This window comes from Rattus norvegicus, chromosome 6, assembly GCF_036323735.1.
Source record: "Rattus norvegicus strain BN/NHsdMcwi chromosome 6, GRCr8, whole genome shotgun sequence".
Taxonomy (NCBI): domain Eukaryota; kingdom Metazoa; phylum Chordata; class Mammalia; order Rodentia; family Muridae; genus Rattus; species Rattus norvegicus.
In genome coordinates this window covers 74832569-74852465 of record NC_086024.1, presented here as the reverse complement: position 1 = coordinate 74852465, position 19897 = coordinate 74832569, and the positions used below count along the sequence as shown (strand labels likewise).

At 38.0% G+C, this 19897-nt stretch overlaps 1 protein-coding gene across 4 annotated transcripts in view; it reads left to right on the top strand.

The window, feature by feature from the left end:
- The window catches only part of Strn3 (striatin 3), an 86318-nt gene that overhangs the window by 17008 nt on the left and 49413 nt on the right, over positions 1 to 19897 (top strand). For all 4 annotated transcript variants that reach the window (NM_001029897.3, XM_006240077.4, XM_006240075.4 and 1 more), the window contains exons 2-3: positions 15466 to 15569; positions 15960 to 16033. In NM_001029897.3, the coding sequence (NP_001025068.1) occupies positions 15466 to 15569; positions 15960 to 16033 (178 nt within the window). The remainder of the gene's footprint in view (positions 1 to 15465; positions 15570 to 15959; positions 16034 to 19897) is intronic.

Below are 19897 nucleotides of genomic sequence, written 5' to 3'. Positions count from 1 at the left end.
TACTTCATACTCATGTCAAGTACTGGTACTTTGATTGTTGAAGACTCATATTAAGGATAATCATAGAGGTCATTTTAAGACAAATTTTAAGTGAAGTTGAAACTATTTCTAATGGAATAATTTTATAGTAAAAGGCAGAAGAATTACATGCTATGAGTTACAAGCATTCCAGCCAGAAGAATTATTCTTACTGATTGTTTTTGCTTTCTGAGACAAGGTCTACCCATAGAGCCCACATTAGTTTTGAACTAATGATTTCCTTGCATCTCCAGGAATGCATATGCCTCATAAACTGTTAAAATTTACTATCACTATAAATACACAGTTCGGTGGGGTTAAATACATCAGTCTGTTATACAACCAGTGTACAGAGTGTTTCCTCTTTCCCCAGCTCCTGCCAGCCCTCATTTTACATTCTGTTTCTGAGTTATTTAATATGCTGTGTCTACACAGATCTGACCACTCTAGATATATCATACAAGTGGAATGGCACAGTATTTTTCTTGTGACTTTTGTCCTTAAGGTTCAACCATGCATTGTGTGTTATATGCCAAAATTTCCCTTTATTCATTCGTGTGTTCGCTCTTGCACTTGCTCATGCTCCCCACCCCCGCCGTGTGTGTGTGTGTGTGTGTGTGTGTGTGTGTGTGTGTCTGTCCCCATCCCCACTCGAGCTTATGTTTGAAACAGATTCTTATGATGTAGCCCAAGCTGGCCTTGAAGTGACTATATAGCTGAAGATGGACTAGAAATTTTGATCCTTTTTTTTTCTTTTCATGTGCCAGGATCATGAATCTATGCTACCATAATGGCCCATAATTTCACTTTTACATGAATAATCTATTGTATGTATATATGGCTTTTTGCTTGTTTGTTAACTTGTTGATGGACATTCAGACCTACTTGTTAGCTTTTGAGATCAGTACTATTGTGAACTTGTGCAGTTGTTTGAGAGTGTGTTTTCAGTTCTGGATAAAAGGCCAAGAGGTAGGATTGTTAGGTCACATGGTAGTTGTTTTTTTTTTTCTTTTTTTTCCTTTTTCTTTTTTTTCGGAGCTGGGGACCAAACCCAGGACCTTGTGCTTGCTAGGCAAGCGGTCTACCACTGAGCTAAATCCCCAGCCCCGGTAGTTGTATTTTTAAGAAGGGGCTAGAGAGACGGCTATTTTTTAAACATAACTTATTTATTTTTATTTTATATGCATTGGTAATTTAACTGAGTGTATGTCTATGTAAGGGTGTTGAATTCCCTGGGATGGGTTATAGAGTTCTGAGCTGCCAGGTGAGTGCTCAGAATTGAATCCTGGACCTCTGGGAGAGCAGTCAGTACTCAATCTCTGAGCCATCTCTCCAGCCCAAGATGATTATTTTTCTTTTTTTTTTTCCGGAGCTGGGGACTGAACCCAAGGCCTTGCGCTTGCTAGGCAAGCGCTCTACCACTGAGCTAAATCCCCAACCCCCAAGATGATTATTTTTAAGAAGGGATTCCAGATCCCCATGGCAGGAGGGAATTGTCCTTTGATTGACTTACGTAGCAGTACCTACATAGTGGCTCACAACTGTCCATAATTCCAGTTCTAGGTGATTGGTGCCCTCTTCTGAACTCCAAGGGTTCTAAGCATAGATGTGGTGCACATATACATTGGAGAAAAACCCTCATACATGTAAAAATAAAATACATAATCCTAAAATAATTTTTAAAAAGCAAAATTATGAGAGTAGTTTAGTAAAGTTACAAGCACTTGCTACTTTTACTACAGAGAGCCCAAATTTATTTCTCAGTACCCACACTAGGTAGTTCACAACTACCTATAACTCCAGCTCTAAGGATGTGATGCTCTCTTTGGGCCTCCATGGACAACCACACTCAGGTGCAAATGTCCCCCTGCCCCCCCCCCCACATATAAGTTGGTTATGGGCACGGTGGTGCATGTCTTTAATCCCAGCACTCTGGAAGCAGAGATAAGCAGATATCTGAGTTCGAGGCCACACTGATGAAATCCAGAGTTATACAGAGAAACCCTGCCTCCAAAAAAAAAAAAAACTTGAAAAAATTGGTAAAACTTAATTTAATCTTTATTGATTTTTAAGCTACCCAAATAGAATAATGTATATTCAGTGCATTCAGAGTTCCTTAAAAATGACAGTTCATTTAGACCATTGTACATATTTTTCAATAGTTGCTTAGAGTTGCCTGTGAAGGTCAATATAATTTCTACTCTCATTGTTTATAACCTAGTAATAAAGACAAGTAGATTCGTGCCCATGTTTATTATATGTCACTGCACAGAAGGACTAGCTCACTTATACTTGTAGTTTTGAAAATGGATTCCTAGAGAAAAAGACAGCTAAGCTTTGACTTAGAGAGGGGGTCAAGTGGGAAAGTTGTTTCATGTAGGGGGAATAGCATGTTAGAGGGGTAGAGCTGTAAAGCTTGAACTGTATTTACCAGACTCAGTGAAATGAAAGAATGACAGATAGCTAGAAGTTTATTTTAGTCAGGAAGTAAAGAGAAAGAAAGAAAGGAAAGAAAAGGTCAGGTAGGGTGGTCCCACATCTATAATTCCAGTACAAAACAAAACCTCAGTGAATTGAACCTAGTTGTGTCTAGTCCATTTTCTAGGGAAGGTGAGGTAAAAGGATAAGTTCAAGGCCATCCTGGGCAATTTAGGTAACCCTGTCAAGATAGGAAAAAAAAAAAAAACCCACAAAAGAACTGGCTATATGGTTTGGAGAGATGACTCAGTGGTTAAGAAGCTCTTCCAGAGATCCTGAGTTTAAATCCCAGCAACCACATGGTGGCTCACAACCATCTGTAATGGGATCTGATGCCCTCTTCTGATGTGTCTGAAGACAGCTGCAGTGTACTCATATAAATAAACAAACCAAGAGGGGGGGCTATATATACCTATTTGGTAGAGTACTTGCCTACTATGTGTGAGACTCAGGAGTTCAACCCCTAGGCCCAACACAAACCCAACAAAAACCCAAGTGTTGGTAAAGATGTGGAAATTGGGACATTTGTATGCCAAAGATAGAACTGTAAAATTATGATAGTTGCTTAAAAATATATTTTCAATTTTTAAAATTTATTTTATGTATTTTGGTGTTTGGTTTGTATGTGTGTACACCATGTGTGCGCAGTGCCTGCCTTGACCAGAAGCAGGAATTAGATTCTCTGGGATTGTAGTTAAAGAAAATTGTGAGCTACCATATGTGTGCTGGGAATGGAACTCAGGTCCTCTGGAAGAGCAGCTAGTATTGCCATTGAGCCGTCTCTTTGCCCCAACCATATCATTATAGTAATGCTGTGCTTCAGGTCCTTCCTTTTTTAGAACAGTGACAGGTAGGACTTATGCTATGACATTTTTAGGCAGTTTGGTCATATTGTCTGATATTTTTAAAATACTACACCCTGTGATCTTCTTTGTAAGTTAAAGGACCCCTCCATATCAGCCCCCTTATAAATCACAGTACCTGCCTGGACAGTGTTCATTTAGACCTCTTATACTTAGATTTGCTGATATTTCTCTTTACTTCTTGGTTCATTAGCCCAGAAGAAAATTGTGCAGAAGCTCTTCTTACCTACTTTTACATTTCTTTCCCTTCATTCCTTCTCTTTCTCTTTTTTCTCCCTTCCCTTTATGAAGTGGAAACTTCTGGTTTCTTTGGAAAGTCTGTTGGATGGTGTTTTGATGGGGCAAACAAAGGAGTGTTTTCTTGAAGCAGACACGGGTGAAAGGAAGTTTTGGTAAGCAAACACATGAAAGGACATGTGATGAAAGATTCTTTGTATGTATTGGTCTGCCTTCTATTTCGTAGTTGAACTGCATTTGTCAGGACTCCATAGAGAGAAATGGCACCAGAAAACCTCAGGAGAGATTTCTATGGCTTCAGTGGACTTGGGCTGATTGGCAGAGTTGATACAAACTCGTGCTGAGGCAAGACCCGTGAAGGACAGACGCGTGGTGATTGGAAGGAGTATAAATAACTGAACAGATAGTGGTAGGAGAAGGGCTTGTCTTTGCTTGGCTTGTTTACATAGCTAGCTTTACAACGCTTATTAGTTGTTTTCACTGATCTCTGCTTGCTTCATTGAGAAAAATAGGACAAAAACTGCTGGTGTCCCTGGTGGTCCTGGTCCCTGCTGCTGACTTGTGCCAATTGGCTAAGGCCTGGCTGTTTTTGTTAGGTTATGCTACCTCTGCTGATTTGTGTTTCCCTATCCTGACACTACCAAACTAGACTACTGATATATTTGTAACGTGTTTACGAGTGGATTGAGCAGCCACTGCTGAAACTGCTGATTTCCTGAAAACACAGATGAGATTTGCTCCAAAAGATTTCTAAAAAGTTCCGCTTCCCTGTATCCGAATAACCTTTCTTTTCCACTACCTCTGGTGGGTGATGGGCAAAAAAGGAGGTTAAAGCGTTTTAAAACCCATAATAAAAGTAAGATTTAAAAGATCAAAACTGCACACCTTTCCCCTTCCCCATTCTCCTCCTGTTTCTTCTTTTTCTCCTCTTTTCCTTGAGTACCTCAAACTTGCTATATAGTTGAGACTGACCCTAATTTGTTCCTTCTGCCTCTGCCTCCCAGGTTCTGAGATTACAGGTGTATATTCATGGCTCCAGATCCATTCCTGTGAATTGTAATGTCACAGATACTCATACTTTCTGAGTATTGGTATTATACTGGTATACCAGGATAATTTGCCTAAGGTCAATTCTAAATGTTTGTTAGCATTTGGAATATGAATTGGAATCTATCTGTACCATCTGTTTGTAAATCATGTATGTAGTTGTTTGTCTGACTGTCTAATCTTGGTTACAAGGGGCAGGGTTTCTGTGTGGTTCTGGCTGTCCTAAAACTTTGGAGACCTCCTGCCTCTCAACACCCCGGCACCCCCCCCCCCACACACACACACACCCTGGACTAGCTAAATCCTGTGTTCTTGTTTCATGTGCTACAATTCTGTTTCTTCTTTATCTCTTTGAAGGTTGCTGTTGAGGGCAGGCAGGTCTGGGTCTCCTCTGTTGGTGTGCATGCTGTTATGTTAAAGACGAGGACATTCTTTGGGATGGAAGGTGACCAGTCAGGCTTGTGGGTAGTGTGTACACCAGAGTGCCGGGCTGGGTCCTGGAGGAAGAAGTTGTATGACGCTGCTCTACAACTTGAACTGCAACAGACTGCTTTTTGTGAGTTAGACTCCATGCCTCCATGCCTTTTTCTTTCTTTCTTTTTTTTTTTTTAAGACAGGATTTCTCTGTGTAGCCTTGGCTGTCTTTGAACTCGCTCTGTAGTTCAAAGGCTGGCCTCTAACTTAGACTGTTTCTCTGCTTTCTGACTTCATCGGACTTTTCTAATTGGCTGCTCAAATTATTAATAAGTATCTGTTAATTCTTTTTTTCCTCCCCCCCCCCTTTTTTTTTTTCAGAGCTGGGGACCGAACCCAGGGCCTTGCGCTTGCTAGGCAAGCGCCCTGCCACTGAGCTAAATCCCCAACCCGGTATCTGTTAATTCTTGAAGGGTTAGTTCAAATTCAGCTGTCAAAGTTATTATGATAACACTGGTTAGTGATTTGAATATTTTCTTCCTGAGTTATTTAAAAGCTATCCTTCACAAAAAGAATTAAGTGATTGTGTGGTTTGAATAGAATAACCATCCATAAGCTTATATATTTGAGGACTTGGTCCCCAGGTGGTAAAACTGGTAGGATTAGGAGACATGGCCTTGGTGGAAAAAACGTGTCACTGGGGTTGAGCTTTGAGGTTTTAAAAGACTGCTGGTGTTCTCCCTACTTTGGAATCAAAATATAAAGCTGCCATTCCTTTGCTCCATTTTGTAATCTAGCCCTCTGAAACATAAGCCCAGATAAAACACATTGTTTTTATACATTGCCTTGGTCATGGTGTCATATCACAGCAATCACACAAAAGTAACTAAGGTAGTGACTTTATTAATTGGTAATTTAAAAAATCTTATACTTTTTAATGAAAAGAATTAGATTTAAACCTTTTCTTGGGCCATTCTTGCTAGAAGAGGTCATGGAATTTTAGAGACTTAAAGCCTAGGGTATCTTGAAATACCTGTAGTTGAAATGGCTGTGCTGTGTGTCAAGTGAGAGACTGTTTTGTAGGGTTTGTAGCTCTGGCTAGCTTGGTACTGTGTAGCGTACACCTCACATTTCTGGTAACCCCCATGTCTCATCCTCCCTAGTGTTGTGATTCACTTCTTGCACCATTGTCTTTCTCAAGGTTAAGTATAGAGATTGTGTTCACTTTTAACCGCCTTGGAAAATTTAATAGTAGGTTACATGGACAAATGTTGATTATACTGTAGTATAAATTTTAAGTAGAAATACTGGGTTCCTGAAACCTACAGTTATTTCATCTTATTCATGTTCAGATTTTCAAATAAACACATTCTTAATTTCGGTCATGAGTGTTTTGAATTAGTATGCAGTAGAGTAGTAAAGTCTGAAATTAGAACATATTTATTTGGACCAAATGAATTCCCCTTTAATCATATAAAACATTTTTGCCTTATTTTAAAGTAAAATGTCAAAGGTAGAATAAGTACAATTGTTAAGAATTGTACATGTTGGGGCTGGAGAGATGGCTCAGAGGTTAAAAGCACTGACTGCTCTTCCAGAGATCTTGAGTACAATTCCAGCAACCACATGGTGGCTCACAACCATCTGTAATGGGATTCAATGCCCTCTTCTGTGTATGAAGACAGCTACAGTGTACTCACATACATAAAATAAATAAATGCTTCTTAAAGAAAAAAAAAGAATTGTACATGTTGGGTGTGGAGAGAACTCAGTGGCTAAGAGCTCTGGCTGCTTTTCCAGAGGACTCAGGTTTAATTCCTAGGAGATCTTACACCCTCTTCTGATATCCTTGGGCAACTATCCACATAAAAATGTATTTATTTTATTTATAAAAATAAATGCACAAAACTAACAAAGAAAGCCTTATAAAAGTGAATTACACATGTAAGATTATTTCCTTATTTTATAATCCATAAAGCGGAAAACTATAATTTCTAACATTGTTCAACAAGAGCAAAGGTGTTTGCCTGAGGATGTAACTCAGTTCATAGAGTGCTGGCTTGCTTAGCATGCATGGATAGCCCCAAGGGGGTTCCATCCTCTATATCACATAAAACTGGACATGCTGCTACACATCTGTAATCATAACACTTGAGAGATTGAAGCAGAATAAGGAGTTTGAGGTTATCTTGGGCTCTTGAGATCTTGTCTTATAAAAACTAGAACAAAAATGGGACCTAAAGAGATGGTCAAATGGTTAAGAGCACTTACTACTACTGCTCTTCAGAGGGCCCAAATTCACACCAAAAATCACCTGTATCTGGTGCTTCAAGGGATCCAGTACTGCCTTCTGAGCGCTGCATCACACATATGTGCACACAAATACTTTTACACCCATAATAAATCTTTAAAAAATACTTTCATGTATGCCAAGCATTGCTTTGTATAATACTATATCAATGATGTAGATATAGAAAAGATAGAAAAATTCATACCTTATTTGAACTTATATTCTGGTGGCATTTGCCTAATTTAAGTATTTATGAAAAAAGGATTGGATTCCAATATTTTTGATCTGAAAGTGAGCTGACCAGTATTTTTTATTCTGCTTGCTAATTCAGATAATTTTGCTATACTGGCTTAGAGCTTGTTATTGTTAAGAATTCTAATTCAGGATAGGCAAGAAGGCTTAGCAAGTAAAAGGTGCTTGCTGCCAAGGCTGATGACATGAGTTGTATACATGCAACCCACATGGTCAAGGAAAGAACCAGGTCCCCTACAAGTTGTCTTCTGACCTTCATTTTACTCAGTGATGTGCATAGTCCCCATATCCCTATACACACAAAACAAAATTTAAAAATATTCTAATTCAGAAATGAAGTTAATGCAGGTTTTAGATGTGAATGTAATTAATACTGTCACATTTACTTCTTTAACTGATTTTTTTCCCTGCTAGTTATAGATGCTTTATTGTTTTATAAGCAAAAGAGTGTATTCTAAACTAAGATTGTCTAAATTCAGGTCTTAGTGGTTCCACTGTTTCTCTTGGGAAAAAGCAAGAGAATTTCCTTTAACAGTGTACTTCTCTGAACTCTTCTGTAAAGAAAGTGGGGGAAATACACCAAGTTATAGGTTTGTTTGTAAGGCATAAATGAGACTTACCCATATATATTTAACAAATATTATAGATGGCTATTTATTATCTCTATTATCTATTCCAGAATTTTAAAAAATTAAAAAATTATGATTTTTTTTTGTTAAGCATGTAGGGGCAAGCCTTACCTGAAGTAAGAAGGCTGTTTATAATCTTATTTACATGAAATAAATACACACTTTTTTAGAAGCATGCGTGTGTGTTTTGAACCCTTTGTATGATTATTTACTGTATTTGTATGTACTTCTGTGTGTACACACTCAGAGGCCAGAGGAGGATGTAGCTGCTCTTGTCTGTCTGCAACTGTTCTTTTGACCTTTGAGGCAGGATCTCTTCTGAAACTGGGTTTCTCAAATAAGCTGGAAGCCAGCAAGTCCCAGCAGTCCTCCTGCTTCCCTTGGAGCTGGGATTGCAGTCATGCACAAGTGGCCTGGCTTGTAATATGGGTGTTGGGTCCAAACTCTAGTTTTTACAGTTACTTGGCAAGCTCCCTTAACCATCGAATCATTATTCTCAGCCCTTGAATGATACCATTTTATATGCGTGTGTGTGTGTATGGGAAGGGGGAGAATTCACTTTATATGTTAGTGGTTCACCTGAAATTATTTCTAACTGAATCTTGTTTTAGTAAAGGGTACTGGAAAGGGAAACAATTGTGACTCGTTTAGACTGATCCTGCTTGAATCAATATTAAACGTTTTATGCTGGTGACCTCTAGTGGTTGTCCCCAAACATCAGCAAATACTAAATAGTTCTTTTGTCTAATGTTGAATGAATTTAGGAGATATGTAAAACATGGTACCAGATGTTGAAATTCAGGAACAAGGTTGGGTTATGCTGAGTTATTAACTAAAATTGGCTAGGTAAAAACAAGTTTGTATAATTTTGCTTTGGTAATGTGTCAAGTTAACTACTTCCCTTTCTACTTTGTTCATTTGAGACAATGTCTCTCTGTGTGCCCCTGTCTGCCCTGAAACTGTGTGAACCAGCCTGGCCTGGAACTCAGTGCTGGGATTAAAGGCATGCACCACTATGCCTGGCTTACCTTTCTACTTTTTAGATCAGGGTTAGTTAAAAACAGCCATTGATGTCACCAGTTAAAGTATTTTGCTGGTGTTTAACAATTTTTTTCTGTTGGGGAAAACATTTCTTTGGAGTACTTACCTTGCAAATATGAAGCTCTGGACGCAAACCTCAGCACTCCAGTTAAAAAGGGATGGGAAGTCCTACCTTCGTTGACCCAACCACACATTCCGTTGTAGGATGCTCTTTCCCCACTTTTAGCTTGTTGAGGCAGGTCTTGGTACTTAGCTTTTCAGGAAGCCTGGGATTCATCATGTGGTACAGGCAGCTAAATGCTCTCACCTCTTACACCTTTTGGGTATTGGTGTTGCACACCTTTTTGATCCCGGCCCTTGGGAGGCAGAGGCAGGTGGATCTCTGTGTTCAAGGCCAATATGGGGGCTGGAGAGATGGCTCAGAGGTCAAGAGCACTGGTTGCTTTCCCAGCAGTCCTGAGTTCAATTCCCAACAAACACATGATGGCTCACAACCATCTGTAATGAGATCTGATGCCCTCTTCTGGTGTGTCTGAAGACAGCTACAGTGTACTTACATATAATAAAGAAAAATCCTACACACACACACACACACACACACACACACACACACACACACACACAAAGGCCAGCATGGTCTATAGAGCAAGTTCCAGGACAGCTAGGGCTCCATTACACAAAGAAACCCTGTCTCTATAAACACCATGATGACACTGCCGCCGCCAATGACGCTTTTTACTAAACTTTATTTAGTGTATGTGTCTGTATCTGCTTATCTTTGTGTGCATGCATATACATATGGAGGCCAGAGGACAACTCTCTTCTATGAGTGAATTGTTAATTTTTTAAAAATATTTATTCATTTATTATATATAAGTACACTGTAGCTGTCTTCAGATACACCAGAAGAGGGCATTGGATCTCCTTACAGATGGTTGTGAGCCACCATGTGGTTGCTGGGAATTGAACTCAGGACACCTGGAAGAGTAGTCGGGTGCTCTTAACCGCTGAGCCATCTCTCCAGCCCAAATGTTAATTTTAATATAACTGTATGTAGTAAATTAACACAGGGGCTGGGTTTTTTAACCCTAGCTAGTTCCTCAAAAACGACAGAGAAACCAAGATTTAGTTAAGGCTTTACCTCAATACCTGGGCAGTCATTTGATCTATTTTCATCCCCTGAACTAATCGGCTACCTCCCAGCCAAAATCCTAAAATACTTGCCTTTAGGTCTTTCATTCTTCAGCCGCAGCGCTTTTCAACACTTTTCTTTCTCCATGTGGTGGAATCTTACTCTTCTTTCTGGCTGGTGGGAGTCCTTCTCTATTCTATATTCTCAGCTATTGATGATCAGCTTTTATTGATTGACAAGGCAGAGAATAAATGGTAAGAATTGTTTACACAAACTTGAGACAGGAGATTCTTGGAATAGCATTACAATTCCGAGTCCCAAATTGAAACACGCTATGTGGACAGAGAAAAATGTGCATTTGAAAAAAAATCAGCATTTGAATGACACAAGGATAAAATTTACCCAGTATATAACATTATGCCTATATAACTGTCTACCAAAGTCTCTCAACTGTGAATAAATTATATGTTTTCTTACTCAAAGAGGGACAAACCAGGGCACAGTCACAGTCAAAGCAAAACCGAAGTCCGGCAGTATAAAGCTCAGAGTTAGACCCTGGGGGCCTAAGATCTTCTGCACGCCAAAGGGCTTGGCAGCCCCACTTTTCTGGCTTTACCTGGTACAGCACAGAAGCCTTGTCTTTAAGGCTCAGGCCAGCCAGCTCCACCCCACATCTGCCACTGTGTTCCCAAACTGCTGGGTTTCTCCTACACCTTTAACCTTATTCTCACCTAAGCTCTCTTCAGGGACTTTGACCAGCCAAATGGTGCCAGAGCCTCAGCTTCACCCTATGACCACTTCAGTCCTGAGGCTCTGCTCCCACTGAAATTGCATCCCACCCTTACCAAAACCTTTCTTGGCCTCTTAGTGCATGTACTCTATGACTCCTTTACACCACTTGGGAGACACTTACACAACAAGTTCAACTGCTAGTATGAAATACAGCCTTGGTCTTCTCTGAGCTATAACTTTGTGTGCTGATCTGAGGAAATATTTTCCAGAAGATTTTGCCTCAGTGATGCTGGTTCCCCCTCTTCCCCTTTTTGCTTTTCTTTCTTTCTTTCTTCCTTCCTTTCTTTCTTTCTTCCTTTCTTTCTTTCTTTCTTTCTTCCTTTCTTTCTTTCTTCCTTTCTTTTCTTTTCTTTCTTTCTTTCTTTCTTCCTTTTTTTTTTTTAAGGCATGGTCAGGCCTATAACAGCAATACCACAGTCCCTATACCAGCTTCTGTCTTAGGGTTTTATTTACTGTGTGAACAGAACCATGACCAAGGCAACTTTTTTTTAAAAATTTTTTTATTTGTTTATTTTATATATGTGAGTACACTGTCAATGTCTTCAGGCACACCAGAAGAGGGCATGGGATCCCATTACAGATGGTTGTGAGCCACTATGTAGTTGCTGGGAATTGAAATCAGGACCTCTGGAAGAGCAGTCAGTACTCTTAACCACTGAGCCATCTCTCCAGCCCCCTCGATTTTCTTTTTCAAGATAGGGTCTCTCTGTGTAGCCCTAACTCTGCCTTGGAATTAAAGGCATGTGCCACCACTGCCCAGCAATGATTTGTCTAGGGGTGTGTGTGTGTGTGTGTGTGTGTGTGTGTGTGTGTGTGTCTGTCTGTCTGTCTGTCTGTCTGTCTGTCTGTCTGTCTGTCTGTATCTGGTTGTGTATATGAGTTCAGGTACTCACAGAGGCCAAAGGTTTTATATCTCCTTGGAGCTATGGGCAGTTGTGACCTGCCTCAAATGGGTATTCGGAATTGAACTTAGGTCCTCTTGAAGAGCAGTAGGATACTTTTAACCACTGAGTCATCTCTACAGTCCGATGCCGGTCACTTCTTAATCATAGCTGATTCTTTAGCTGCAGATTTTTTTTTTTAAAGTGGTTTCTTTACATAGCTCTGACTGTTGGGAACTCACTATTTAGACTGTAGGCCGTAGACCAGATTGGCCTGGAACTCATGGAGATTCACTTGCTTCCTAAGTGCTAGAATTAAACTCAGATTCTTAATTTAAAATATTAAATGGTCTTGGTAGAGCCTTTAAGAGACTCCAAACTTGTCTCTGAGGCTTGACAAGCCAGGCCTCACTCACATGCTCTGCACTGCTTTCAGCATTATCTCTACGTTCCCACACTAGCTTACTAATTATTAACACTCAACACTCAGTTTTCTAGCCCAAGACTTTCCACAACCTTCCTAAAAACATGGGTCTGCTGTCCCAGCAGTACCTCACTGCCAGTACTAAATTCTGCCTTAGGGTTTCTGTTGTTGGGATGAAACACTATGATAAAAAGCAACTAGGGGGGCTGGGGATTTAGCTCAGTGGTAGAGCGCTTACCTAGGAAGCGCAAGGCCCTGGGTTCGGTCCCCAGCTCCGAAAAAAAAAAAAAAAACAAAAAAAAAAGCAACTAGGGAGGAAAGGATGGGTTGTTTTCAACTAACAAATCTCTGGGTCATGTGCTGTCACTGAGGTAAGTCAGGGCGGGGCCTGAAGACAAGAACTGAAGCAAAAGCCATGCAGGAATTTGGATTACTGGCTTGCCTCCCACCCCTTCCTCAGTTTGCTCTCAGGACCACCTGCCAGGGGTGGCACCAATCACAGTGAACTGGGTCCTCCCCCATTCATCATTATGAAGAAAATGCCCTTCCCCTTTCCTTTAGGCAGTCTAATGGAGGAAGCATTTTACTCAGTTGAGGTGTCATTTCACAAATACCCAAATACTTCTAGCTTTGTTGAGGTGACAAAAACCCAACCATGATATTTAGCATCTTTTTTCCTTCCCAGTGGTCAGGACTGTTTTGGCAACTAAAATTCTTTGTAAATTTTACTTCTTTAAAGGTTTATTCTCTCTCTCTCTCTCTCTCTCTCTCTCTCTCTCTCTGTGTGTGTGTGTGTGTGTGTGTGTGTGTGTGTGTGTGTGTGTGTGTGTGTTTGCGTGCGCACGTGCCACTGGTGCTAGAGTTAAGAGGCGGTTGTAAGCTTTTTATCTCTTCTACTTCACTGCCAACACCATGGATGCCTACCAAGACCAAACTGGTCCTCTGTAAAAGTTGCATGCACTCTTCATCTCTCTTTTTAAGAGAGATTGTTGAGCCATCTCTTTTTATATATAGCTATGCAGACATACATTTGGAGATTGAAATTAAATCTCGATTAATTTAGGTGAATATCAATGGTTTTAGCATGGTGGGTTTGTTAGTCCATTTTCTCTTTCAGTTGCCATTTCTAATACTAAACTGTGTGTGAGAATCTCATACATGATTATGTTATTAATAGGTATCTTTTGGTTTTGATGCTATTGTATTGTTTTCTTTTTTTTCTTTTTTTTTTCTTTTTGGCGCTAGGATTACAGGCATTGTTTACCATCTCTGACTTATAAATTTTTTTGAGGTTATATTTAAGTGTTTACAGAGTTTACAGAGTTGAGTGCTACTAATGGTAAATTAGGACCTATAATTACTGGAAGTCCTTTATACTTAACTAAGTGCTAAATCTGTTACTTATTTGATCAAATGTAACCTTTACACTTTGAGTTGGATTAAAGCTGATAAATACTTGACAATACTACTAGCTCAGAGTCATTAAGCGCAGAATATAAGGCAATAAAGAAAAAGTTACAGACTTGGAGAGGTAGTTCTGTTTGCAAGGTGCTTGTCTTGCTATATATACTAGCCTTAGGACCTGCATTCAATCCTCATAATGCACTTTAGAAAAAGAAAAGGAAAGGCTAGAACATTTAGGAGCTCCAGCTGCTCTTCTAGAGGACTTGGGTTCAGCCCCTCAGTACTTACATGGCAGCTCACAACCATCTCAAAGTCCTGTCCCTGGGAATTCAACGCTCACTCCATAGGCACTGTATTTACATGGTGCACAGACATATGCAGACAAAACAGGGTCTCACAGTATAACTTTGGCTGTCCTGGAACTCTAGATGTAGTTTAGGCTAGCCTTGAACTCAAAAATAACTATCTGCTTCTACTTGCCCAAATGGTGGGATTAAAGGCATTCACCACCATACCTTCAAAATTTTTTTAAAGAAGAAAACCTTTTTTTTTTAAATAGTAGAAGTGATAGCAAAAATATAAGATACCACAAAACAAATGGTAACTGAACTATTTGTAATACTCTGAAATTATTTTCAAGAATTGAACCACATTTGGAATGGGATGGTAGAATGGAAATGTATAATAAAACATTTTTGGCTGGGCATGGCGGTGGTGTATGCCTGCAGTCCCTGCACTCAGGAGATAGAGACAGGTGAATGAAATTTAAGGACAGTCAGGTATCTAAAATAAGACCCTATCTCAAAAGCTAATTATAGTTTTAATCATTTCAGAAAAGATGCTATGAGATGTTTCTGTACTTTGAAGTTTCTTATTCTGAAAGATCTTATTTGAGAATATGATTTTAGTTTTTGTAAATATTAGACTAATTTAAGTACAGACACACATACTTCGATGTTTAGGCCATTGGTTGTTTCATTTTCCTCTATATCTTCTCTCCTTGTGGCTGCTTTATTTGTTGTCCTGACATTAAACCTCATGATCCATTTGTTTTTAGTATTATTTATTCAACTGATTACTCTCACCAAAGTATGGATAAGACCACAGCCTTAGTTCAGTCTTATTTTCAGATCTCTAATTTTTAATTAAGTTATGGGAAAAAAAAGTAACGGAATCAAGTGGATGTTAGGTTCCTGTCCCCCTTACCTTGCACAGCGAGCTCTTGGTGACCCTCTTTCTCTATGGGTACTCCGTATTCCTACCACACTCCGAGTTTTTAATTATCCTCACTTTTATCCATAGAGTTTCTTCCAGGGTTATATAAAGATTAAGCATTAATTTTATTAGAGGCTCTAAATTATCTTAAGGCAGTAGCCTCTGTATGGTTATTTTTATTTTCAAAGAGATTATGTTATCTAGTAGAAAGTTTGGTTGACCATTTCTATGAGTTTTGTCTTGAGGTCATGCATAAAAATGCTGCATTTTACATTATTTTTCCTATTTTAATTTGCTGTTTGTAGTTGGTTAAGGAAAAATGAAATAAATGTGTCTTAATGTTTTTAGGCACGAATTGCATTTTTACAAGGTGAAAGGAAAGGTCAAGAAAATTTGAAGAAGGATTTAGTGAGAAGAATAAAGATGTTAGAGTATGCATTAAAACAAGAAAGGTATGTACATTTTATTTGTTAATGGACTAGAACAGTGCTATTCCCATTTATATCATTGTATACCTTATTGACATCTTTTTCACATTTTACTTTAGTTTGTGTATATAAGAAGAAAAGAAAAAATGAGAAGTAGAAGTAATATATTTTACCATATATTTCAGATGTTTTCTCTCTCTAAAGATAAGGAGAAATGTATCTTTTTACATACCTGTATTTGTTTACTTGGGTAATTTTCTTTTGTATATTTTAGCTATATTTCTGTACATTTTCAGTGTTTTTGGAAAAAACTTTAAAATGGACACATTTTATTTACGCTTTGTTATTAGAGTAATGCATAGCAGTACTCAGTTATAAAAAATAATTATTTTTTGCCAATTGTTAAATTTTCAGGGCAAAGTATCACAAATTAAAATATGGCACAGAACTGAACCAAGGTGATTTGAAAATGCCCACCTTTGAATCAGGTAAACTTTATTCTTTAAAAAAAAATTCATCTTTATGAAACAAGCATGTACTTTTTATCCTGATTTTGATTTTATAGCATCAGATGAATGATTATTATAAACTGTAAAATTTGATGGAAATTTTTTCATTAATATATTTTTATTTAAAATTATGTTTGTATGAGTATACATGTATGTGCACACGAGTGCTGGTGTCAAGTATAGAAAAGGGCGTTAAACTCCCTGGAGGTAATGTTACAGATAGTTGTGAGTTACCCAGTGTTGGTTTTGGGAACTGACCTTGGATGTTCTGCAAGAACAGAATAGAATCTTACTAATTCATGAACCATCTCTCCAGCCATTGGTGAAAATATTAAACAAATAAAAAATTGTTTCATCTGCCTATCAATCCTATTTTCTCCAAAGTGAAACCTATATAAAATTATGGATACATTTTTGCTAGTAATTAAAATCAAAATATGCTAAAGTAACTTTTTTTCCTGTAAGCAATTTTTATCCCTCGTGTATGTGTATGTATATTTATTTATTTATATTTGGCTGGGTGTGGGCTACATGTTTTGAATCCTACCACTCAGGAGGTAGAGGCAGGCAGGTCTCTTGAGTTTAGGACCAGCTTGTTGTACATAGTGAGCTCCAGGCCAGCCAAGACTACATAATGAGGTTCTGCCCCCTTCCTCTCCAGTGTTTTTTCATTTGTGTGTGTGTGTGTGTGTGTGTGTGTGTGTGTGTGTGTGTGCGCGTGTGTGTAGGGCAGTCCGAGGACCACTTGGGAATTAACTTCTGAACTTCTCTCATGTGGGGTTTGGGTGAATTGGGCTCAGGTTGTTTGATGTGGCAGCAAACATTAGCTCAAGCTTAATTTTTAATACTTAACAAGGTCCTTTATCTGGAGAAGTTATAAGTAGATCATTGTAGTTCTAAGATACCGGAAATTTGCTAGATTTTGACTTTATAGCAGCTATGAGAAATTTAGAGTAGAAAAATTATCTCCAATTAGATTTCTTCTGTATAAAGTAGTAAATATGAGAATAATAGTTCATAAATATGTACCCTGTAGTACACTGGATATAGAGTCCATATAACTGTACAGAATTTAAAAGAATTAAGAAAACCTTAACATAAGCAGACTTTGGGAATCATACTAACAATTTTCTATTTCTTGAGTATCTGGATCGTGGTTATCCCGTTTCCTCTCTTAATTTTAAGGCAGGGATTTGCATATCTTAGGATTCCTTCGCTGCCATAGATATCAGTGCGTAACTTTGAACATCTGACTGGCCTGACTCCACCTTCAGAGTGCTGGAATTACAGATACAGATGAGACTGCCCAGTTTTACAAACGGTTTTTGACATTGTAGTTGAATAGAAACCAGTGAAGTTATTAGTAGCTTGTTCCTAAAGCAACCATTTTTTTTTTTTACTTTGCTATGATAACTTGTTTCCTTAAGGTTTTTCAAAGTGTATAGTAAGACAAAACTTACATAGTTGTTGATATTAATAGTTAATTTAAAAAAGTACTGGTTAGATTTTGGTTTAATATTAAGTACTGAGAGTCAGACCATAAATACCACCTGAATTGGGTTTTTTTATTTTTTATTTATTTATTTATTTATTTTTTTTGGCTTTTAGCAGCAGAACCTTTTATTTTGTCTTTCAGTTGTCACAAACTGAGATTTAGATGCCATTCATGTTCTTGAGTGGTTCTAAAGGCACATTCTGATTCTAGAAAATACTGTCATATTCTCCTCCATAGAGGAGTGAAAATAAGAACTGAGAATAGCAGTATTTGTCTGTGACAGTCATCATTTCACGCTGGACAGAGATCAGGCGCTCAAGGTCATTTTTAGCTGCTTTGTCTGTGTTTCAAAAAACTCTTTCCTGCTAGGCATATGCAGGTCTCTGTGAGTTCAAGGCCAGCCTGCTGCAGAGTTCCAGGACAGCCAGAGTTAACACATAGAAACCCTGTCTCAAAAAACAAAAAAGAAACAATAGAAAAACCCTTTCCTACAAAAGTAAGAATAAGTCTTAGAAAAATGGAAAGTGGAAATATTTTTGTATTTATTTGCTACCTTTAATTACAATAAGACTACTATAGTAAATAAGGCTGGATTTAAAGATTTTCTTCATTTATTTTCTTTTCCAGTATAGCTTTTTCAGAACATGAGCAGAGTTAGAGTTGTTTTTGGTTATTGCTCCTGGAGGAGAGTTTGTGCAAGTCTTAGTTTGTTTTATTGTAATAGTTTGTATAAAGCAAGATTGTTAGCATGTCAATTTCCTCCTACTCATAATTAAAAATTGTGCCCAGACAAATATCTTTTATCTATGATATACATAAGTAAAATAATTTTACTTATATGATACATGATCAAAAATTAAGTAAAATGTTTTTACTGATATAAAAAACTATTCAGAATATTGGATAGAAAAAAAATGAAGTAAGCAAATAATATACCATGCTAAGTATGAAATTATCTGCATCAAAGTCTATTTGCAGATAAATAGTAATAAACTCCTTTAAATCAGCATAAAAAAGAAAATACGATTTGACAGAAATTGTAGATTTGTAAATGTTTATACCTCATTTTACACATTTCCTAAACCTGAAAGCAATTGTATCCAAACATGAAAGTGATTTAATTTTTATAAATTTAGGAAAGATAATTTAGTAGAAAAGTGGATATGGGGCTGGAGAGATGGCTCAGAGGTTAAGAGTCTCTGCTCTTCCAGAGGTCCTGAGTTCAATTCCCAGCAACCACATGGTGGCTCACAACCATCTGTAAAGAGATCCGATGGCCTCTTCTGGTGTATCTGAAGACAGCTACAGTGTATTTATATAGAATAAATGAATAAATCTTTAAAAAAAAAAATCCCAGCACTCAGAAGGCAGAGACAGGCAGATATCTGAGTTCAGGGTTAGCCTGATTTATGTAATTGAAGTTCCAGGACAGCAAGGTTACATGGAGAGATCATGTTTCAAAAAACAAACAAGGGGCTGGGGATTTAGCTCAGTGGTAGAGCGCTTACCTAGGAAGCGCAAGGCCCTGGGTTCGGTCCCCAGCTCCAAAAAAAAAACAAAAAGAAAAAAGAAAAGTAGATATGATACATTATTATTCAAGAAGTATAGGCAAAATCTTCAGTGAAATATAGTTTAGCAGTTATGGGAATGACAGAGAAGGAATGTCAAGTGTTGATGAGGCTTTAGAGTTAGCAGAATTTATTTGTATATGTTGATGGTGGGGTAGTAAATAAGGCTGAGGGCCTGAGATGCCCTTGTATCTATAAAGAGAACACAGCATACATACCCAGTAACTTGGTAATTCCACTGCTTAAAATGTAGGCATGTGATCACTGCAGTTATATAGGAATTGCATATATGCATATGTATATATGTACATAAATACATATGTGTATATATATATGCCCTTGATGCTAGTGAAAATCTAGAAGCGACTAGAATGTCAGCATTAAAATGGATAAATATGATATATTAGCAGCCAGAGTGCTGTTTAGCAATAAAAGTAAGTTAACTACAGCTAAACTTGACAACATGGGTGTCAAGTTTATAAAATTGAAAATAATAGAAATCATCTGCCACATTCACAAATTAACTTTTAGAGGTTGAGAGAATGTTAATACTAGTTTAGAACAGCTAGTAAGTGGTTAGAGGGACAGAGTTTCTAGGTCTACTGGTGCCTGTTAAGCTAGGTGCTGTTTATTCAAAAATCCATTAAATCGTGTGCTTATAATGTACTTAAAAGATTATAACTGTCAGTGAAATAATAAAAACTCATTTCAACATGAAGGGCTAGTTAAATAGTTATATATGTTGTGTAAAGTATTACATATTTTTATTTTGTAGTGGTG